The 23,195-nt window shown below is 47.7% G+C and overlaps 2 protein-coding genes across 7 annotated transcripts in view; both read right to left on the reverse strand.

Annotated features, from left to right (window-relative positions):
* Positions 1 to 1,113: 1,113 nt before the first annotated feature.
* Positions 1,114 to 14,914, reverse strand: LOC309526192 (zinc finger protein RFP-like; the record flags this gene model as incomplete). The annotated part of the gene is made up of 6 exons (XM_082212107.1): positions 1,114 to 1,258; positions 1,570 to 1,748; positions 12,197 to 12,315; positions 13,518 to 13,540; positions 14,505 to 14,685; positions 14,823 to 14,914. 6 exons carry the CDS (start codon positions 14,912 to 14,914, stop codon positions 1,253 to 1,255), a joined length of 600 nt encoding a protein of 199 aa, XP_082068233.1. The 3' UTR covers positions 1,114 to 1,252.
* A 1,728-nt stretch (positions 14,915 to 16,642) lies between these two features.
* The window catches only part of LOC309523489 (tripartite motif-containing protein 10-like), a 44,841-nt gene continuing 38,288 nt past the window's right edge, over positions 16,643 to 23,195 (reverse strand). For all 6 annotated transcript variants that reach the window (XM_082207348.1, XM_082207345.1, XM_082207347.1 and 3 more), the window contains 4 exons: positions 22,528 to 22,550; positions 21,845 to 21,963; positions 20,309 to 20,341; positions 16,643 to 17,987 (listed from right to left, as the gene is read on the reverse strand). In XM_082207348.1, the coding sequence (XP_082063474.1) occupies positions 17,428 to 17,987; positions 20,309 to 20,341; positions 21,845 to 21,963; positions 22,528 to 22,550 (735 nt within the window). In that variant the 3' untranslated portion in view covers positions 16,643 to 17,427. The remainder of the gene's footprint in view (positions 17,988 to 20,308; positions 20,342 to 21,844; positions 21,964 to 22,527; positions 22,551 to 23,195) is intronic.

A 23,195-nucleotide genomic window follows, 5' to 3' on the forward strand; every position in this document is an offset into this window, starting at 1 on the left:
GTCACCCAGCAGCTGCATGTGGAGGAGCGGGGAAGCGAACCCGGTTCACCAGATTACGAGACTACCACTCTTAACCACTACACCACACTGGCTCTCTGTGTTCAGATCATAAAGTCCTTTCTACACATCAGTTATATTTGATGTGAGACGTTAAACGTTAAAGCCATCCTGGTTGGTGGCCATCGCTGCCTTTTGTGGGATTGGGAATGTGTGTAGCAACTGCCCAGCTGTACAAAGGTAAAATTCACATCTGTTGCTCTGTCCACTTTTTCCTCTAGTCCTGACCAGAACAGAATGCTGCTCTCAGTCAGCAAAGAGTCCCCCATCCCTGCTCCAGGCTCTATTATAATTATTTATTATTATTGTTACTTTTCAGATTTATACATTTCACTGATTTTACAATCATTTTGAAATTTCAAAACTTGACTTCCTTCCCCCACTTTCTGTGGTTCCTTAAATTTATTTTTAATATCTTCTGCATATCCAAATTAACTTCAATTTATTCATCTTCTTTAAATGTATACTCTTATAAAGCTGCAGGTTATTACAATAATCCTGCCAATGTTTTTATTTGTTTTATCTGTAAATATTCAATAAACCATTTCCATTCTTTTGTAAAAAGTTTGTTATCTTGATTTCTTATTCTTCGGGTAAGTTTCACCATTTCAGCATATTCCATAAGTTTTTGTATCCATTCTTCCTCTGCTGGAACTTTCTTCTTCTTTTAATTTTTGGACAAGTAACATTCTTGCCACTGTAGTCACATATATGACAAGTTTTAGGTAGTTCTGTCGCTATAATTCCCAAGAGAAAAGCTTTGGGGGGGGGGTATTTAAAAAACTCTGCTTCGGCTCTTTGTAAACATGTTTTTATGGGAGCTCCCAAAGCGGTCAATATTCACAACCCCACCCACCACCCTGTCCGGGTTGACAGGACTGTGCAGGGAATAAATAAAGACCTAGGTGTTAAAAGTGGGTTGAAAAAGGCTGAGGGGTAGGAAAGAATGTGACGAGGAAAATTTTACTTAGGAACTTTGAGCCTCAGAAATAAAAGGCCTGAGCATGTACAGAGGGCACCTCCCTTTTCAACAAGGAACCTCTATGTTTCATAAGATTACTTTTTTTGGTATTTTATGATTCTTGGTGGCTGGTGATGAATAAATATGTTGGTTATATACTGATATTTCTCGGCTCCAACTCCCAACCAGGCCCGTGAAGCAGATTTGTTTTTCTCAGGAGATCCTAAGGTGGTTTCATTTCTCTGAAGAAAAAAGAAAGGGAAGAGTGTCTGTCCAGAGAAGGAGGCTCCTGAGAACGTGTAGAGATGGGCTCCTGTGTCAGCCTCGAAAAAAGATACCTCCCTCCCTTCATAGTTCAGAGCCACTCGGATCTTCCTGGGCTCCCCACTCAGGGGCAGAAGAGAGTAGTTAGGGGGGTTGCAGGCCCTGTACTCTCCTTCCCATCTCCCCACAGCCCAGATCCCTCCCTCCGGACTTAAGGGAAAGTAGTTCTTCCTCCTCACAGACTTCCTAGCAACCCCCACAGCCCATCCTTCCTCACTTGCCCCAACAACTTCCCAGAAATGTCTGCCTGCTGTGAATCCCTCAAGTCCCATCACAGAAGGACGTTGGCTGAATCTCTCAGGATTGCTGGGCAAGTCTTGCAGTTTGGCTCCATATCTCACACTTTGAAGGTCCTCAGACAAGATGAGAATGGGATGGGCTGTGTCTGGATCCAGAGTGACGTTTGCTGTTGGGGAGAAGATGAGGAAATGAGAGTCAGAATCAGCCGAGAGTCAGAGACAGAGGTCTTGATCCAAGGAAACATCTTTGAGCTCATCCACACTTGTCTTTTGCCCCAAACTTTCTAGGCACAATCCTGCACTTTAAAGCTGTGGATCTAAACACTCATCCACCACCACTTTCCCCAGGAAAACCTGCTGTTTAAGGATGAGTCAGAACAAATGGCGATTTGGGTAGATTGCCATTTGCTCCAATTCAGCAGTGAAAAGTGAGTTTTCTCAGGGAAAGCGCCTAGGCAAAAAGAAAAAGAAAGTGCTCAGACCTATGCCTATAAACATAGCACAAAAGGAAGTCTGGATGAGCCTATTCATGCATTGATGTCAGGATTGGGACACTCCCCTCCTTCTCAAGACGTAATATCTTTGTTCAGTGCTTTGAACCAGGTTTATTTTTTATTCTGCCCCCCCCCCCCGTCAATCCAATCACCCTTCACAAAAAGCAAAACCACCCAGAAAAATGTTGGTGAAGCTTTTTTATATAGTGAAGCGGAGGGGGAATGGATGGGTGCAAGAGAGGAGATTTGCCAGGCGGCTCATACAGAAACACTGAGGAAGAGGTAGTGACAGGGGTGGAATTAAATACAGTTAAGATTTAAAGGTGAATGTTAAATCCACACTTTCCAAAACAAGATGAGAAGCAAAACACACCACTCCTCCAAAATCCACACTTCCCTGCATTTTGCTATGCAGTTCTCTAACGAACGGATGCTTAGGAATATTCATTTATTTTAGGCATGTGGGCTTAAAAGCGAATATGGTGCTGGCTGCCTTTATTTGTCACAACCACCATTTCTTCCTAAAGCCAACTCCGCCATCAGTGCCTTAGACTGACTGTCCATATGGGGCATTATTTGGATAGGGGTAGCTTGACTGAGAAGAGGGCTAGTAAACAGAGCTGTAGGTGCAGTGACTGGTGAGAGATTGCTAAAAGAAACAGAACAAAGAGAGCTTGAATTTTTTGAATTAACACAGGTTGCTTGTTTGGAGGCCTGCTTGCATTTTCATGCTACGCATGTGTTATGTACTGAGTTGAATAGGATCCAAAATGCAGCAGTCTGATTGGTCCTAGAACAATAGGATCCAGAATGCAGCAGTCTGATTGGTCCGCAGGAGCCACCCAATCCAACTCCGGGTGGAAGTGAATCCGCAACCTGATTGGCCTACAGGAGAATCCCAGAATTAGCCAATCACGTGGGGCCCATTGTGTAAATAATGTATATAAAGCAGACATTTCGGGGAAACTTCCATTCCTCGCTACTCTGAGCTGAATAAAGAGCATGAAATCCACACTCGACTCTAAGTATATTTCAGCATGATCTCAGGTGGACGGGCTGCTGCTGAAAGGAAGAGAGGCTGGAGAAGGACGCAAGCAACTGACTCTGTTGGGAGTGAAGTTAACAGCCCTCAGGTCTACATAGCTGCCCTCAGTCTCTGGGACCTCGCAACCAGGAGCTTGTCAACAGGGCTAGCAAACAAGGGCATTTGCGAGGGATTTGGAGGGGGAGGCCCAGAGGTCTGTGTCACAGTTTATGTAGAAGCAAAAGATATGAATGGTGAGGGAGCTGCAAATGCAAAACCTGAGCCATTTTTTGTTTTCCTGCCTTAGCATGTAGGAAGCTACACCTGCAGCAAGGGGAAGTTGTTGATGATGGTGATTAAAATTTCTATATTGCCCTTCATCTGAGGACCACAGGGTGGTTTACAATACAGTCATACCTCAGGTTACAGATGCTTCAGGTTGCGCGTTTTTGGGTTACGGATGCTCCAAAACCTAGAAGTACTGGAATGGGTTACTTCTGGGTTTCGGCACTTGCACATGCACAGACGTGCCAAATCGCAACCTGCGCGTGCGCAGATGTGGCACTGCAGGTTGCGGACACTGCGGGTTGCGAACGTGCCTCCCGCACGGATCACGTTCGCAACCTGCAGTGTCCAAACAAAACTACACAACAAGGTAACAAACAAAAGCAATACCCTGCCCACCGCCCCATAGTTCAAGAGACCGCCAAAGGCCTGGGATAAGAGGAATGTTTTTACCCGGTGTCTAAATATATGTAGGGATGCAGGTGGCGCTGTGGGTTAAACCACAGAGCCTAGGGCTTGCTGATCAGAAGGTCGGCGGTTCGAATCTCCGCAACGGAGTGAGCTCCCGTTGCTCGGTCCCTGCTCCTGCCAACCTAGCAGTTCGAAAGCATGTCAAAGTGCAAGTAGATCATAGAATCATAGAGTTGGAAGAGACCACAAGGGCCATCGAGTCCAACCCCCTGCCAAGCAGGAAACACCATCAGAGCACTCCTGACATATGGTTGTCAAGCCTCTGCTTAAAGACCTCCAAAGTAGGAGACTCCACCACACTCCTTAGCAGCAAATTCCACTGTCAAACAGCTCTTTACTGTCAGGAAGTTCTTCCTAATGTTTAGGTGGAATCTTCTTTCTTGTAGTTTGGGTCCATTGCTCCGTGTCCGCTTCTCTGGAGCAGCAGAAAACAACCTTTCTCCCTCCTCTATGTGACATCCTTTTATATATTTGAACATGGCTATCATATCACCCTTTAACCTCCTCTTCTCCAGGCTAAACATGCCCAGCTCCCTTAGCCGTTCCTCATAAGGCATCGTTTCCAGGCCTTTGACCATTTTAGTTGCCCTCCTCTGGACACGTTCCAGTTTGTCAGTGTCTGTGATGGGATGATGAGCTGCTTGTGCGTAAAATCGTAGTCCCTCAGAGTCTGTGCAAGTTCACTAACCTCTGTCTGTGACAGAGCCCCTCAGACATGGCTGCTCTAGTCACTTGCAGATTCCGACAGTGGTTGCTTTCGGAATCGCTTCCAGCATAAAAGCTCCTTAACGGAAACACGTCTTCTGGACTCGCGGCGTGACAGTTTCCGGCGAGGAGTGGGTCTCCCTATGGGAGGTCCAGAAACCTCCCCACTGTTCTCGCTGGACGTGTCCCTGAGCCCTCCCTCTTGCTCGCTTTCCCTCAGAGATCCACCTCTCCCCCTGCTGGTTCCTGCTTCAGCTGCTGATTCTCTCCCAGCCTCCGTGAGCCCTTCCACCAGAGACCCACCTCTCCCCCTGCTGGTTCCTGCTTCAGCTGCTGAGTCTCTCCCAGCCTCCGTGAGCCCTTCCACCACCTGTTCCTCCGATGGCAGTTCCCTGACATCCACCTCCCCTCCAGGACCCCTTTCACCCCCTCCCGTTCCCTCTCCTCTAGGCGGTGAGGAGGTAAAACCCCGAAAAGAATCCTCTTCATCTTCAGACGTCTCGAACATTTCCCTCCATCGGTCGCCGTTCCGGCTCGCTGAATCCTCCTCCTCCTCGGAATCTGTGAATCCCTCCAACTCCTCTTCCTCATCGGTGGTAGCAAAGTATTCCCTCCGGAACCTCGCTACAGGCTGAGGTTTACGTGGGAACCTCTGATGGAAAGTTTCTATTAAAACCTCGTCATTGACGTCCTCTGCCATGACCCAGGTGTTTTCCGACTCCGGTTCCCCTTCCCACATTACCAAATACTCTACTTGATCTCCCTTCCACCTGGAATCGAGGATCTCCGCCACATGGCTGCTGTGTTCCCTGTCCTCCATTGCTGGTCCCCGAGTAACCCTCCCTTCTCTGTCCCCTTTATACGGTGACAGCAACGACCTGTGGAAAACAGGGTGGGTGCAGCTTCATGTGGTTAGGTAACCGGAGTCTGAAAGCCACTGGGTTGACCTGTTGCGTGACTTCAAATGGGCCCAATCTTTTGGGTCTTAACTTCTTACAACCCCCTTTGAATGGTAACCCTTGGGTTGACAGCCACACCTGGTCCCCCACCCTAATGGTTTCACCTTCCCTTCTGTCTTTGTCTGCCTGCTTCTTATATTCCTCCTTGGCCCTGTCTAAGTTAAGTTGGAGCTGACGATGGATCGCTTCCATTTCTTCCACGAACTGTTCGGCAGCTGGAACGCTCCATCTCTCCCCTTCCCCCCCTGGGAAAGCCCTGGGATGGCACCCGTAATTAGCCAAAAGGGGGCTCATCCCTGTGGACACGTTCTCCGCATTGTTGTAGGCAAATTCCGCCAACGCCAGCTTCTCCACCCAATCATTCTCTCTGTCATTGACATAACACCTCAAATATTGCTGGAGGATGCCATTGGCTCTTTCCGCTTGCCCGTTGGTTTCAGGATGCCGGGCAGTCGAAAAATTGACCTCTACATGCAGCAAGCTCATGAGCTTCCTCCAGAACCTGGAAGTAAATTGTTTCCCTCGGTCTGAAACCACCCTCAAGGGGGCGCCATGCAACCTAAACACATTTTCTACAAACAATTTAGCTGTTTCTTCTGCCGTGACAGCATGTGAGCAGGCTATAAAGTGGGCCATTTTGGTTAACAGGTCTACCACAACCATGATGGCTGTTTTCCCTCTGGCCTTTGGCAGATCAGTCATGAAATCTATTGCTACTGCTTCCCATGGTCTTTCAGGTGTGGGTAGCGGTTCTAATAACCCTGCCGGCGCCCGCCTCACCCCTTTGGCTCGCTGGCATTGGTCACAACCTCTCACATACTCCCGCACATCTTCCCTGACCTTGGGCCACCAAAATTCCCTGGTAACCAGCCACATGGTTTTGTGTTGCCCAAAATGCCCTGCTGTGGGGCTATCGTGCAGCTGCTTGAGTACCTTCCCCCTCAACTCTCCTTCAGGTATATATAACGCTCCCTTGTAATACAACGCCCCGTTTCTCTCCTCAAAACCTCCGGGTTTATCTCCCTCCCTCCTGAGACCCCTGAGTTTGTCCTGGGCGTATTCATCATTCACCGTTCCCTCTACCAGTTCTCTTTGCCCCACCAATGCTGCCCCACACACCCAGCGGTCCTCTGGAATGACATGTCTTTCTTCGGGTGCTCCCTCCCCCTCCAAATATTCAGGTTTGCGTGAGAGAGCGTCCGCCCTAATGTTCTCTGGGCCTGGCACGTAACAAATCTCAAAGTTAAATTTGGAGAACTCCTGAGCCCATCTCAACTGCCGTTGGTTGAGCACTCGTGCCGTTCTCCAATACTCTAGGTTCTTGTGGTCAGTGCACACTTGCACCTTATGTTGTGCGCCAATTAGCAGGTGCCTCCATCTCCGGAAAGCCTCATGAATGGCAAGTAGTTCTCGGTCATACACCGTGTAGTTCCTCTCGGATTTGTTCAGCTTTCGCGAAAAAAAGGCACACGGTCTCCACTCTGACTCCTCCTTTCCTGGCTGCAGAAGAAGCACCGCCCCTATGGCTCTGTCTGATGCGTCTGTTTCGACTCTCATCTTTTTTTGTAAATCCACATGCAGAAGTTGTTCTTCAGAGGCGAAGGCCCTTTTTAGTTCCTCAAATGCTCGCTCCGCCTCCTCAGTCCAAACAATTTTTTTCTTACTGCTGAGACAGTCCGTAATGGGCGCCGTCAGGTGAGCAAAGTTTCGGATGAACTTACGATAAAAGTTCCCAAACCCTAGGAACCTCTGCACATCCTTCTTTGTTTTGGGTGTTTTCCATTCCAGCACTGCCTGGACCTTTACGGGATCCATGGCCAATCCCTTGTCTGACAGGCGGTACCCCAGGAATTCCACCTCCTTGGTATGAAACTGACACTTCTCCAGTTTCACCCACAGCCGGTTGGCTTGCAGCCTGCTCAACACTTCTCTGACGTCTCTCACATGCTGCTCCTCATTCTCAGAATACACCAACACGTCATCTAGGAAGGCCACGCAATTCTTGTAAAGCAAAGACCCCAGTACGTGGTTCATAAACGATTGGAAGCACGCCGAGCCTGCTTGTAGACCGAAGGGCATTACTAAATATTCAAATGCCCCCAAAGGGGTGAACATGGTGGTTTTCCATTCATCCCCTTTCCTTATACGTATCAGGTTGTACGCCCCCCTTAGGTCCAGCTTTGTAAAAATCTTTCCCTTCCGCACCCTGGTCAAAATGTCGTCAATCCTGGGCATAGGGAAGGCCACTGGTTCTGACACTGCGTTTAAAGCCCTGAAGTCACACACAAGTCTCGGCTTGTCCGTGTTTTTTTTATCCACAAAAAACACTGGGCTACCTCCCACCGCTCTTGACTCTCTGATGAAACCTCTCTTCAGGTTCTTGTCAATGAACTCTCTTAGCTCCTGCATCTCTCTGTCTGACATGGCATACAACTTGCCTACAGGGAGCTGTGCCCCAGGGAGTAAATTGATTTGACAATCAAAGGGTCTATGCAGGGGTAGTTGGTCAGCTTCCCTTTCGCTGAACACGTCGCTGAGATCTGCGTATTGTCGTGGTACCTTCACTTTCTCCGTTACTTCCGTCCCTGCTAGGGTAGCTTGGGCTCCTGCTGAACCCTTTCCCTCCTTGCAGTGTTCTAAGCAATGTGCGGAACCAAAGGAAACCACTCTCTGATGCCAGCCCACCAGCGGATCATGTAACGCCAGCCAGCTCATCCCCAAAATGATGGGAGCCCCTCCCAAAGTGGCCACATTAAACGCTATCAGTTCTGTGTGCCTTGCCACCTTCATTATCATTGGGACGGTCTGCAAGCTGACTTCTCCTCCCAACAGCTCCCTGCCATCGACCGTGGTCACCTGCAGGGGGTTGCTTAAAGGGATCGTCTGTATCTGGTGTTCAGCTGCAAACTCTTTGCTCATGAAATTGCAGGAGCTGCCTGAGTCCAACAACGCCTTTATCTTTAGAGGGTATCCGTTTTGCAGCTCTAGTGACACTTCTATCACTAGGGCCGGTTTAGGAGGTTCTGGCGTGGGCACTTTCACTGCTCTTTGGCCTGGCTGCTGTGCCCCGACGGTGGCAGCCAGGCGTTGGCTTTTACTGGCTCTGGTATTTCCTCCATTCCTCCCTCAACAGCTCCCACCATCCCTTGCCATTCCTTCCTCTGGGGGCAGACTCTGGCAAAGTGACCTGGCTGTTGGCAGAGGTAGCATTTCCGGGCGCCTTTTCCCTCCTTCTTTCCCCCCCTCACTGGGCTTTGAAACTGCGCACGCGCGCACTGTTCCGATTTCCATCGGCTCTGCCGGCGGGAAAGTTGGCTCTGGAATGTCTGGAATGCGGAACTCCTTCCAACGTTCCCCCTTCCCTTCCCGCCTCTCCAAGGCTCTCGCCTCCTGGCGCGCTCCTATGGTCAGCGCAGATTTGGTCAGCTGATCCATAGAAACCGCCCTGGGACTCCGGGAAAGTTTGTCTTTCACATCCGAAGCAAGCCCTTCTTCAAATAGCATTTGAATAGGTTCCGCCGATAAATCCCACCCCAATCTGTGAACCAGCATGGTGAACTCAGTCCAGTACTCACGGACAGATCGGCTCCCCTGCTTGCAAGCCATTAGCTGTCTGCGCACCACTCCCTGCTCAATATCGCTGGAAAACATGAGATCCATTGCACGAAAGAACTTCATGGTGTCCTTTAGGACGTCATTATTCGTTGCCATCAGGGGTCTAACCCAGTCCCTCGCCCCCCTTTCAAGATGCCCAATCACGAAAGCCACTCGCGATTCCTCGTCAGGGAATTCATCAAACTGCACATTGAGGGCATATTGCATCTCTGTTCTAAAGGCATGGTAGTCCTTGGGGTCCCCCCCAAACTTCTGCACCAATCCTGGTACCTTTCTGGTGAACTGGGTGGCTTTCCCCTTCTTGTCTGCATCCTGAGCCCTTCTCTCCTCAAGCCTCGCCGTCTGCAGCGCCAGTTGGATTTCCAACGCCCGGTACCTTTCTTCCAAGCTTGGACCAGCTCCAACTCCTGCTTCTCTGGTTCCGGCTGGGTCACTCATGATGCCTTCTCCTGCACAAACAGCTTACAAAGACTGTCGTAATGCTGTGATGGGATGATGAGCTGCTTGTGCGTAAAATCGTAGTCCCTCAGAGTCTGTGCAAGTTCACTAACCTCTGTCTGTGACAGAGCCCCTCAGACATGGCTGCTCTAGTCACTTGCAGATTCCGACAGTGGTTGCTTTCGGAATCGCTTCCAGCATAAAAGCTCCTTAACGGAAACACGTCTTCTGGACTCGCGGCATGACAGTTTCCGGCGAGGAGTGGGTCTCCCTATGGGAGGTCCAGAAACCTCCCCACTGTTCTCGCTGGACGTGTCCCTCCCTCTTGCTCGCTTTCCCTCAGAGATCCACCTCTCCCCCTGCTGGTTCCTGCTTCAGCTGCTGATTCTCTCCCAGCCTCCGTGAGCCCTTCCACCAGAGACCCACCTCTCCCCCTGCTGGTTCCTGCTTCAGCTGCTGAGTCTCTCCCAGCCTCCGTGAGCCCTTCCACCACCTGTTCCTCCGATGGCAGTTCCCTGACAGTGTCCTTCTTGAACTGTGGTGCCCAGAACCGGACACAGTACTCCAGGTGAGGTCTGACCAGAGCAGAATACAGTGGCACTATTACTTCCCTTGATCTAGATGCTATACTCCTATTGATGCAGCCCAGAATTGCATTGGCTTTTTTAGCTGCTGCGTCACACTGTTGGCTCATGTCAAGTTTGTGGTCAACCAAGACTCCTAGATCCTTTTCACATGTACTGCTCTCAAGCCAGGTGTCACCCATCTTGTCTTTGTGCCTCTCATTTTTTTTGCCCAAGTGCAATACTTTACATTTCTCCCTGTTAAAATTCATCTGGTTTGTTTTTGCCCAGTTCTCTGATCTGTCAAGGTCATTTTGAAGTGTGATCCTGTCCTCTGGGGTGTTAGCCACCCCTCCCAGTTTGGTGTCATCTGCAAATTTGATCAGGATGCCCTTGAGTCTATCATCCAAGTCGATAAATAGGTACCGCTCAGATGGGAAGGTAAACGGCATTTCCGTGTGCTGCTCTGGTTTGCCAGAAGCAGCTTAGTCATGCTGGCCACATAACCCAGAAGCTGTACGCCGGCTCCCTTGGCCAATAAAGCGATGAGCGCCGCAATCCCAGAGTCGGACACGACTGGACCTAATGGTCAGGGGTCCCTTTAAAGATATGTAAGGAAGGTGCCAAGCGAGCCTCTCAGGAGAGAGCATGGCTGCCTGGCTAGAGGAGAAGGTGCAACAGCTTTGTCCACCTTTCTTTACAAGAAAGGAGATTCTGACTAAACATCAGGAAGAACTTTCTGAGGGTAAGAGTTGTTTGACAGTGGAAAGGCCTCTCTCGGGATGTGGTAGATTCTCTTTCCTTGGAGGTTTATAAGCCAAGGTTGGATGGCCATCTGCCATGCATGTTTTAGTTGAGCTTCCTACATTGCAGGGGCTTGAACTAGATGACTCTCAGGGTCCCTTCCAACTCTACAATTCTATGATTCCATCCACATTTCAAAGATAATTCTGCTGGTGCTACCTTTTGTGGTGATCACACAGGGTCCCCAGACGTTTGACGGTCTATTGACCCTGTGCTACCACTATGATTGCCTCTTCGCTGCCACCACCCCGTTTCTCTCGGGGACACACAGAGTCCAGACAGTTGTTAACATTAACAAATAATCAAATTTATTTTTAAATGCAGGAACAAGCTTATGGTTTCAGTTTATTTTTCTTGTCAGTTCTTAATCTTAGTTCCTTTGCTGTCCTATACGTTTCTAACGTATCTTAAAAAGCATCTTAAAAAGTAGAGACATCACCTTGCCAACAAAGGTCCATATAGTAAAAGCTATGGTTTTCCCAGTAGTGATGTATGGAAGTGAGAGCTGGACCATAAAGAAGGCTGATCGACGGAGAATTGATGCTTTTGAATTATGGTGCTGGAGGAGACTCTTGAGAGTCCCATGGACTGCAAGAAGATCAAACCTATCCATTCTTAAGGAAATCAGCCCTGAGTGCTCACTGGAAGGACAGATCGTGAAGCTGAGGCTCCAATACTTTGGCCACCTCATGAGAAGAGAAGACTCCCTGGAAAAGACCCTGATGTTGGGAAAGATGGAGGGCACAAGGAGAAGGGGACGACAGAGGACGAGATGGTTGGATAGTGTCTTTGAAGCTACCAGCATGAGTTTGACCAAACTGCGGGAGGCAGTGGAAGACAGGTGTGCCTGGCGTGCTCTGGTCCATGGGGTCACGAAGAGTCGGACACGACTAAACGACTAAACAACAACAAATGTTTCTAACAACTTCAAACTGATTATTCCAACTATCTATCTGACTCCCCCTAACAATTCCTCTCACTCTCTCACAATACAACTCGACCAACCCACAGACTTTTCCGCCCTCTTACTTCACCAACTCCCCAACCTCAACTGATTTGAAACACTCTAACTTTTACTCCTCCCCTTGCATTCTCACTGGCCAATCACATCAATCTCATTTAACCCTTTCCTTATGACCCACCTAAGAGGCAAACACCACACCGCTGTCTGTGGCAAGAACCAATTAGTCAATAAGACTTCATGGTTTCGACTTATACAATGTCCATCATAAAACCCTTGCAGCCATACTTCATTACCTTTGAACTGATCCATGTTAACATCTAGAACGGGATTTACAACACAGTATTCCAAGGCCCTGCTCCTTGGCTCTGGTGGGAGAGCCAGTGGATTCTCAGATGTCTCCATTTTCTCACTGCTGTTTGGAAAAACCAAGGGTAACCCAGTCAAATCCAAAGTACAACAAAATAAAGGAATTGATAGGAGGAAGGAAACTTTAGAAAGCCGAGAGGGAGGGGGAGGCAAGCACAGAGGGATGGAGGCACAGAGGGGAGGAGATTCCTCCTTACGATGGGACTCCAAAACCAGACATCTGAAGGCCAAAACAGCAACCCCAGGTCTCTGAGCCTCTTCACTTACATCTCCTCAAATGTAGAAATAGAATCAATCATGCCAAGAGTTCCTCTGTTGCAACCCCATGCAGGGAGCAATGGAGAAGAAACTGATGGGCATCCCCCAGGACCCCTCACCCACAGAGACTCTGGCATGTCCCCAAAACAGGAGCCCTGTTCTCTCTCCCGCACAATAGCCTTTAGTGAAAGAGGTACAGCAGGTTCTCAGTGCAGGGACAGAGGCAGCAAGGTGTGTCCTGAGAGCAGAGGAAGTGGGGTGGCTACTTCTCTGCCCGCTCTTCAGTCAGAGGCCTTTCCCAATACGCCTGTGATACATGGCAGGTTAGGAGAAGGTGACCTGGTGAGATGGGCAGGCGGTCCAGCCAACTATAAGTCAGCCTTGCCACTGCTGAGGGGCTGTTCAGGAAGACGGGAAACAGCACTTCCTGCCCAAGGACACAGCCATGCCCTGGCTGTCTCTGCCCTCTTCCATTTGGATGCCAAAATCCATCTTTGCCTTGATTATACCTTAGGGATATCCAGTGCTTTTTTCTGGTGGACGCAGGGGGGGCGCATACCAGCCTAAACATTTTTTGAATCTAAGTTTGACCTCATTGAGGGGCAGTATTTCAATGAGTAGGGAAATGAGAGTACCCCTAAACATTTTGTTTAGGAAAAAAAAGCACTGGGTATATCTATTTGTATAGATGTTTGGAACTATCCCAGATTAAATGAATATGATGTACAAGAGACAGAGAAGATTATCCAGCCATGCGAATGGAGGGGGAGGGTGTAGGGAGTGATCTGGCCCCGGTCTTTGCATGGAGAATTGGGGTGCTGCAAGATGAAAAAAGGGGGCCCTACGTTCACCTGTGAAATGCTGCTGGGTGTGGATGCCTACTGTCTCTCCCCCAGGAGCCACTGAAAGGCCAGGTTACATGTACTGGGGTTCTGGACCCTTCCTGGCCTTGTGGAGCAATGCTAATACAAATGAACAGGATCCACTTACCTCTGCAAGATGCCTCTCACATCCTAGAGGAGGGAGAGAGAGAGAAAGGAGGGAATTCACTGCATACCACAGGCTCCAGTATGAAGACTGCTCAGACCCTGGAATGAATGCACTGTTGACACTTAGTCACCCTAGCCCACACCAGGGTCCGGGATAGGGATGGGTGAACCACTCAGTTTTAATTTCTGTCAGTTTCCCTCAGTTCCCCGCATTTCCGTATCAGTTTACTTTTAACAGAGAACTAAAAACAAAACAAAACCCGCAATTGGCATTATGTTTATGTAAAATATGCAGGGATTTATGTTATGCAAAATGAACCATGGAAAGAGAAGGGAAGCTAGCCCTGTTTAGGGAAGATTTTAATGTTTGAACTTTTATTGTGTTTTTAATATCCTGTTGGAAGCCAGAGTGGCTGGGGAAACCCAGCCAGATGGGTGGGGTACAAATGAAATGAAATGAATATTTTAAGGTTATTTAAATAAATATTCTAAAATGTAAAACAGAAAATTTAATTAAAAGTATAAGAAAAAATGAAAAAAATAAATTAGCATTATTACATGAATTTCTCATACATGTTTGTATGCAATTCTACATAACATTCACATCCAATTCTGTGTGCAAAAAACTTAACTTCAGCACACTTTTCATTGTGCAGTTCACACGTAACTAGACCTGCAGGTGAGTCCTTCTAGGGCACTGTCCCAAATAGCCACCCCCAAATTTCAGCCCATTACCCCTTACCATTTCAGAGAAAGTTTGCTATGGCACCGTGGAAGAGAAAGAATTCAACTCACCCACCTGCCACTCAACAGCCCCCAGGCGCCTCCTCAGCTGCGAATTGCTTCATTAAACAACATGTAAGCGGTACCCATACAATTAGCCTAATTTGGACTGGATAATGACTCGCTGGGTGAATCTGCAGAAAACGTCCCAAGAAAAATCCACAGCTATTCATTGCTCTGTTAAGATTTCAGAGTGATTTCCTACCTTAAACTCCCTGGAAGCCTCCTCCAGAGAAATCACCTTGTGGTTTTCATGCTCCCTGGATCTGTCGCACACCACACAGATGGGGGTTTTGTCCTCCTTGCATAAGAGCTTCAGGGGCTCCTGGTGCTTCTCGCAGACCCTCCCCTCCTCCCCTCTTGAAGGCTGAGCTTCTTGGTTATTTCTACAAAGTTAGCCAGTTTCCGATTGGGGGCGAGACTCCTTGGATGAACTGCATTTCTGCACTGAGGGCAGGAAGGCTGGGGGCCCACGACGCCAGAGTACTGGCTTAAGCAGCCTCGGCAGAAATCATGCCCACACGCAGTAGTCACTGGATCCTTGAAGTAATCCAGGCAGATGGGACAAGTGGCTTCAGCACAGAGATCCTGGACAGGACCCCCAGAACCAGCCATGGCTCTGCCTCACAGTGAAGGCACAGCTGACTTTCACTTTCTCAGTTTTCAGCTTCAGGGAGTTTCCCTGCCTGCAAATAACTCAGCATCTCAGAACTGACCCGATTGGCTGTTGCTGTTTATATCCTGGCAGGCCTGCACAGCTGCTTAGCATTGTCTCAAGCAGCCTTGATTGTTTTGCATTGCTTTTAATGCCTGTGTAAAGGACGCGGGTGGCGCTGTGGGTAAAAGCCTCAGCGCCTAGGACTTGCCGATCGAAAGGTCGGCGGTTCAAATCCCCGCGGCGGGGTGCGCTCCCGTTGTTCGGTCCCAGCGCCTGCCAACCTAGCAGTTCGAAAGCACCCCCGGGTGCAAGTAGATAAATAGGTACCGCTTTATAGCGGGAAGGTAAACGGCGTTTCCGTGTGCTGCGCTGGTGCTGGCTCGCCAGAGCAGCGATGTCACGCTGGCCACGTGACCCGGAAGTGTCTCCGGACAGCGCTGGCCCCTGGCCTCTTGAGTGAGATGGGCGCACAACCCCAGAGTCTGTCAAGACTGGCCCGTACGGGCAGGGGTACCTTTACCTTTATTCTTGCAGTGTGCTGCCTTGAGGGGGTGATGTGTAAATCATTTTATGAATGAATATGAGAACGGAAATCATTGACATTGTAGGGGAGGAGCCTCTGCTTCAAGAAAGAAGTGCTTAGTGGTGCCTGCCTTCTTCTCCTGGCATAGACATCTTATGTCCCCTGCTCTGCTCTGGGATCTGATCTGGCTGGGAGCTGGCTTCAGATACCAGGCCCACTGGCAGATTTCCTCTGTGTTACAGAGATACAGTGGTACCTCGGGTTAAGTACTTAATTCATTCTGAAGGTCTGTTCTTAACCTGAAACTGTTCTTAACCTGAAGCACCCCTTTAGCTAATGGGGCCTCCTGCTGCTGCTGCTGCGCCGCCAGAGCATGATTTGTGTTCTCATCGTGAAGTCCCTAACCTGAGGTACTAGTTTTGGGTTAGCGGAGTCTGTAACCTGAAGCGTATGTAACCCGAGGCACCATTGTATCTGCAAACATGACATGAAGGCTGGCAATATTAACCCCTGGAGGGATGCCAGCCGAGTCCCCAGGAGAAGCACGCTCCGGAGAGGCCGCAGGCGCAAAGGAAGAGCGTGAGTGGGATTCACATGTTGCGATTCCTCCCTTCTCCTTTCCTGTATTGGTCTCTACAGCCACAGCAAGCGCTGTAACCTTCTGAGTTTGACTTAAGCCCCAAAGGCTCACTCATCCATTGTCTCCCTAGACAGATGGGTGCCAGCTTTGAATTTATTAAAATAGTGGGTAGAATGGGTTTTTCTTTGTCTTTTTTGACTATGATCCTCAGCCCACATTCACCCAGAGTCAGAGCTCTCAGCAATCATCCCACTCCAACACAAAGTACAAACACTCCCAGGATATATACATATTCCTTTTATTGTGTAATTGTGATGATATCTCTCTGGGAACTCATGCAATCCCAGTTTCAAGACCATTTCTGCCTATAAATGTTTGCAGTGGTCATAACTTCTTCATTTCTTATCAGTCCATGTCCTGTTGCTTCCTTCAGAAATCCCATAAATTTTCATGCCAGAAATGTTCTGTTGTGATTTTCTGTTTGGTCCCCTTTTGTTTCATTATAGCCCAGGAGCGCCCTTCCAAATGGCAATAACAGGGAAACATTCTGGAACTACTGCAGAATAGCTGCAGAATAGATCCTGCCAATTTTGAAAAAAAAATATCATTGGGGGTGCATCCCATAACCAAATTGGGGACCACAGCAAAGTCTCCATGTGCCTTACATAGGGCACACATAGCCAAGTTGCTGGACTACAACTCCCATCATCTCTGACTCCTGACCATGCTGGTAGGGGCTGATGGGAGTTGTAGTCCAACATCATCCAGGACACACCATGTTGGCTACTCCTGATGCAGAGAATCCAATTGTTAATACAAAAGATTAATGAAGCAATCCCAAAAACAATGAGCCAGAGACCTCACAGAATTCAGAGATACTTATGTCTGAGGAAGTGTAGAGGTGGTGAGGATAAAATTTGCAGGGGGGGGGGGAGAAGCGTGCTAAGTTGGTGCTATAGTTGGAAGGAAATGCAAACAATATGTGTGAGGTAACAACTTAAAATGAGCTTTAGTAGCAAAAGTGGGAAGGGACTGTTTTCTAGGAATACGTGTGTATTTTAATAGTTGGTGTAGGCAAGCAATGAAAAGAAGATTAAAGTTGGTGGAGGCTGAATCCTTTTGATGAACAGATTGTTAATTGACACAGTCAAAGTGTTATGGTTTGTTAAGGACTCAGCTGCAGAGGAAATTCTGGGAAAGGGAAGGAAAGAGAAAATCCCAAGTTTTGTTTCTTTTCTTATTTCTGCTGATTGTGACTTCTCTCAAAGGTTCTCTGCAAACAGATCAAAACTGGCAAATGTTTTCATCTCAGTCATTCTGGTGTGGAGAGAAACTCCAACTGGGCCTGAGAGGCCGATTTCGTCTCCTCAGGAGATACTGAGGTGGGCTTCATTTCCCCCCAGATAAAAGAAAGGGAGGAGGGTCTCTCTGGAGAACGAGGTCCCTGAGAATGTGTGGAGTTCGTCTCCTGAGTCAGCATCAGAAAAAGACACACGTCCCACTTCATAGTCCAGTGTCACCCGGATCCTCTTGGGCTCCTCACTCAGGGATAGAGGAGAGGAATCAGGAGAGGTGAAGGCAAAGTACTCACCTCCTGACTTCTTCACAGCCCAGATCCCTCCCTCAGAACCTAAGTCAGTTAAGGAAGCATGCATTACTAAACGTGACCAGAAAGAGGTGAGATTACCCTTTCTCCTCACAGACTTCCTGGCAACCCCCAGAGCCCACCATTCCCCACTTTCCATAGTGACTTCCCAGAAATGTCTGCCTGCTGTGAATCCCTCACATCCCAACACGCAAGGCATGTCACTGAATCTCTCGGGATTGTCAGGCAGGTCTTGCAGTTTGGCTCCATATCTCACACTTTTCCGATCCTCGGACAGGATGAGCCTGGCATGGGCTGTGTCTGGATCCAGAGTGACATTTGCTGTTGGGGAGAAGATGAGGGAAAGAGAAGAGAGACAGAATCAGCCTAGAGTCTGAGACGCACAACCTGATCCAAGAAACACCCAGAAGAACCAGATTTCCTCTCAGATAAATGGGCGTCCTCACATTTCATTCAGGATTGGGACCCTCCCTTCTTTTTGCCAGACTCACCTCAGAATAAATTCCTTCCCAGCAGGTTTTTAAATAATGCTTTTTTGTTCCTTTTTACTCAACATATTTTATTGTGTCCCTCTTGTCAATCCAGTCATGAAGCAAAACAACCCAGAAAATATTCCCTAAGCTCTTCTATGCAGTGAAGGGGAGGAGGAAGGGATGGGGGCAAGAGGAGAAAAATGATTCTCCTTTGAATCACTCATTGTGAATTGCCCATTTGGGGCTTTCAGAGGCTTACATTGAAATCAGAGGGAAAAAATCAATGTAGGCAAGATTTGCATGCCCCAGACTTGCAGAGGTAGTTTCACCATAGTTTCACCACAGAGTAGGAAGTGGGGAGCCCAAGGGGGAAAACATAGACTGTCAGTTTCAGCTCGGACTCAGAGACAGGGACACCGGAAATAGCTGATCCAAAAAATCATAGGCTCGAGAGAGTCTGTGAGAAACGGGAAAGAGAAAAAGAGAAAGTGGGGGTTTTGTTGTTGGAAAAGGAAGGGGCAGAGCTCAGACTTGGCAACAGCAAATTTGGGGAAACACGCCGAGGACTGAGCTCCACAATGCTTTATGTGTTTGAGCAATAAATCTGAGTTAGTTACTACCAGAGTGTCTCGCATCTGTGGGAGAGAACCCCAAGCCATTACAGTTCAGTTATTTGCTCCGAAATTTCAAATATCTTACTGTCCTAGAAATTAATCCTTTCTTTTTGCCTTCTGCTATTTAAATGCAAGAGGTCAAATCATTTCTAATTGTCCATTTTTGTATTCACAAGCCTTTTGCTTGGAATTCTTTTCCAGCCGATAAGCTTGGTGTCCAGCCTAGGGCTGGCGTCTAGCCCAAAATTGTTGTGTTTATTTTTTCACTACTCCAGATTACATTCCTGCTTGAAAAGTTTTTGTATTCTTTACTTCAAAATACTTGTTTTTCAGAGTGAGAAATCCATCTTTTAAAATATATTCTCTTTGAGCTCTCTGTTTCTGCTGCTTAATCCATGACCAGGAGCGCCCCCCCCCGTGTTTTTTTTAATTCCTGGGCAGGGAATTATTTTGAGAAAAACAAGTGGAAGGGGGCAGCTCTCTGTGCACATGCCCTGCTGGTATTAAATCAGCATGATCTGAATCAGCAAATTAGAAGATAGCAACAAATGCAACAGGGAACTCCTACTGGTATGAATGGGAAAGACTGAAGATGCTCTCTTCATAGATAAATTCAGGTACAGTGGTACCTAGGGTTACATACGCTTCAGGTTACATACACTTCAGGTTACAGATTCCGCTAACCCAGGAATAGTACGTCGGGTTAAGAACTTCGCTTCAGGATGAGAACAGAAATTGTGCTCCAGCGGCGCGGCAGCAGTGGGAGGCCCCATTAGCTAAAATGTTAGGCCTTTTCTTTGTTCCTTTATCTTGGAGCATCAGAAATCGCTTCAAAGGGTCAATTAGACAGCAGTAAAATAATATATTTTTGCCATGACAAAAAAAGGTACAGACAGGCTGATGTTCATTGCCTGCTGCCCCCGAATTCTGAGCGAGCCAGCTTTTTATACATTTGCAGAATACAATACCACCTGATTTCTTGTAAGCCGAAAGTTATGGCAACTTCCTATGTCCTTACATGGGCTTGCCCCCCCTTCCTTCCTGCAATGGCCTCACAAGCCTCTGTTTATCTCTTTACAACCTTGCAAAATTAACATTTGAGCCTGTTCCATCAATGCCAGTCTTGTTCTCCCCAGACATTCCAAAGAGAGGCCCATTTTACTGTAACATTTGAGAGAGGAGAAAATGCCTGAAAGAGTTTTTGGGATCATATAGAGAACAATATTCTAATGGTGCTTCAGGTTAAGAACAATTTCAGGTTAAGAACGGACCTCTGGAACAAATTAAGTACTTAACCCGAGGCACCGCTGTATTTGTGTGTGAGGACTACTCATCTAAATAGAATAGAGCAAAAGTGCTAATTAACAGTCAAATCATGCTCAGATGTGGGCAAGACCAAAGGATCCAGCAAAAGCAAAAGGGGAACGAGAAGACTGAGGGGAACAAGAAGTACTCCTCCTTCTTAGAATAACACCAAGGAAAGGACAGACCATTTAATCCCAATGAAATACCAGCTCCCAAGTCATGCTTGAATTTGGTCCATCACAAAAGTTACCTTTCTGAGGATGTCTTCCGAATGACAGAGCATCTGAGGAAGCAAAGAGATATAAAGACTGAGAGCTAGACTTTTATACCTCAAATAATTTTGTGACAACATTTTCACTAAATGACATAATATCAATTGTTTCTTTATTTCAAGTAAAATGTTGATATAGAACCAACAATTACACATAAGAAAACTGTATGAAAAGATTTAAAAAAAAATGTTAAACTGAGAAATGACAGAAACACTGCAATATCAATGTATTAAAAGAATGCAAGGGAGAGCTGTCTATAACCTTAACAGTTGTCCCAGGTAAATGGATGAAAAATCAATCATTGAAGTCAAAATTGTTAACCATAATGACAAATTAAACTTGCAGAGGAAGAATTTGCCTGACCAAACAATTAAAATTCTTTCAGATTCTTAACAAACATTTTGGTAGAAGCAAGAATGGGGCAGAAATTCAATTTATTTTGCATTCACACTTTCTGAAACAATACAGGAACTGAAGCACAGCAATCCTTCAAAACACACACTTATCTCAATTTTGCTATGAAGTTCTCCAACCGACTGATATATTAGGGGAATCTCTGCATAAAGCTGTATATGTTAGTGAGAGTCACCCACAAAATAGAATTCTCCTACTGAAAACTGCTTGAATAATTGTATACATTAGCCAAATAATCTGTTTCTTAGGAGAAATTTGCTGATGAAATACGCTGATGAATTTAGTGAGTATTAAACCACAAATGGGACGCAGGTGGCGCTGTGGTTAAAACCTCAGCGCCTAGGACTTGCCGATCGCATGGTCGGCGGTTCAAATCCCCGCGGCGGGGTGAGCTCCTGTCTTTCGGTTCCAGCTCCTGCCCACCTAGCAGTTCGAAAGCACACTTAAGTGCAAGTAGATAAATAGGTAACGCTTTACAGCGGGAGGGTAAACGACGTTTCCGTGTGCTGCGTTGGTGCTGGCTCGCCAGAGCAGCTTCGTCACGTTGGCCACGTGACCCGGAAGTGTCTCCGGACAGCGCTGGCCCCCGGCCTCTTAAGCGAGATGGGCGCGCAACCCCAGAGTCGGACACGACTGTCCCGTACGGGCAGGGGTACCTTTACCCTTAAACCACCACCAAGAGAGGCTGGTGAATTTTCAAGGAGATTTAAAAAACAAAACACCACAAGAACACTCAGGAGATCATGATGGTTGCAGCGCTAGGTATGTCAGCTGCTGGTGGGAGTCTGAGGAAGAAGAGAGAACTTAGGAGATAATTCCACAGCTGGGAAACAAGCTTGAGCTGGGAGTGGAATAACGGCGTGTTTGTTAAGAGCCATTTTAATGCCCATCAGGATGGGAAACACATGTGGAGTATAAAGAACCAAAATGAAAAGGAGGTTCAGTACAACTGTGAACTGAACACTGGAACAAAAATAAATTCTGACTTTGCTCCTATTGCTGTTTGTGGCAAGAGTAAATAAAATACAGTAAGAGCCTGGCATGTTCAACTTTCGGACTAATATATTGTCCAGTGTAAAATCCTTGCAGCCACTCATTACCTTTGATTTCCTTCACCCCAACATACAGAATGGGATGTTTAATGTGGAAATTTGAGATCCGCCTCTTCAACTTTGATAGGAAATCCATTGGATTCTTAAATGTTTCCCTTAGCTTACACCTGATGGGGAAAAATAAACATTAACCCATTCAATTGCAGAATTTCTGAGTGCAGCAAAAGAAAGCAATTGAGAAGAGGAAAGAGAATGTAGAAAGCCGAGAGGGAGACACAAAGGAATGGAGGCACAGAGGGGAGATGATTCCTCCTTACTAGGGACTCTAGAGGCAGACATCTGAGGGCCAAAGGAGCAGCCCCAGATCTCTGAATCTCCTCAGTTAAATCTACTCAAATGGAGAAATAAAATCAAGTGATACCATCCTGCTCAGAGCTTTTCAATTTTGGCTGCATTACCTACAATGTGGAGGGGAAAAAGATGATTGCTGCTGTTGACAAAAGTGATATCTTTCTTCTATCCTCTTATCATGAACCCGTGTAACACCTTGAGGTTACGTATTGCAACTGAGATATTTTCAGGAACACAACACACACCTCAACTCCTGCTCCCTTGTTGGGACCTTTCACCACATCCTAAGAGCCTGGAGGGGCAGGTTTTATTTCCTGTCCTCCTGGACCTTTCCCAGTTTCACAGAGTGATATTAATGGAGATGAGCAGGATTCACTTACCTCTGCAAGGTGCTTCTCACATCCTAGAAAGGAAAAGAGGGAAAGAAGAATGGGATTCACTGCCTACCACAGGCTGTATAATGAAGACCCATCAGACCCCGGAAGGGATGCCCTCTGGCCCTCTGGGTGAGTCTGCCTAGCAAACTCCAAAGTTTTGGATGGGAATGGATTTATCTAGGGGTCAGCAACCTTTTTCAGCCATGAGCTGGTCCACTGTCCCTCAGACCGTGTGGTGGGCCGGACTATATGGGGGGCGGGTAATGAATGAATTCCTATGACCCACAAATAACCCAGGAGGACTCCCCTGAGTGAGTGCTTGAGGGCCCTGCTCTTGCCACTTACCATCTGGCCTGGGGCGGGGCCTGGGGCCTCATAAGGACTGCGTGCGGCTTGCTGCCTGCTGCCCAGGAGGACTCCCCTGTGTGAGTGCCTGAAGGCCCTGCTCTTGCCACTTACCATCTGGCCTGGGGCGGGGCCTGAAGCCTCATAAGGACTGCCTGCTGCTCGCGGCCTGCTGCCCAGGAGGACTCCCCTGAGTGAGTGCTTGAGGGCCCTGCTCTTGCCACTTACCATCTGGCCTGGGGCGGGGCCTGAAGCCTCACAAGGACTGCTTGGTGCTTGCTGCCTGCTGCCCAGGAGGACTCCCCTGAGTGAGTGCTTGAGGGCCC

This window comes from Podarcis vaucheri, assembly GCF_965113315.1.
Source record: "Podarcis vaucheri genome assembly, chromosome: 2".
In the NCBI taxonomy this organism is placed as follows: domain Eukaryota; kingdom Metazoa; phylum Chordata; class Lepidosauria; order Squamata; family Lacertidae; genus Podarcis; species Podarcis vaucheri.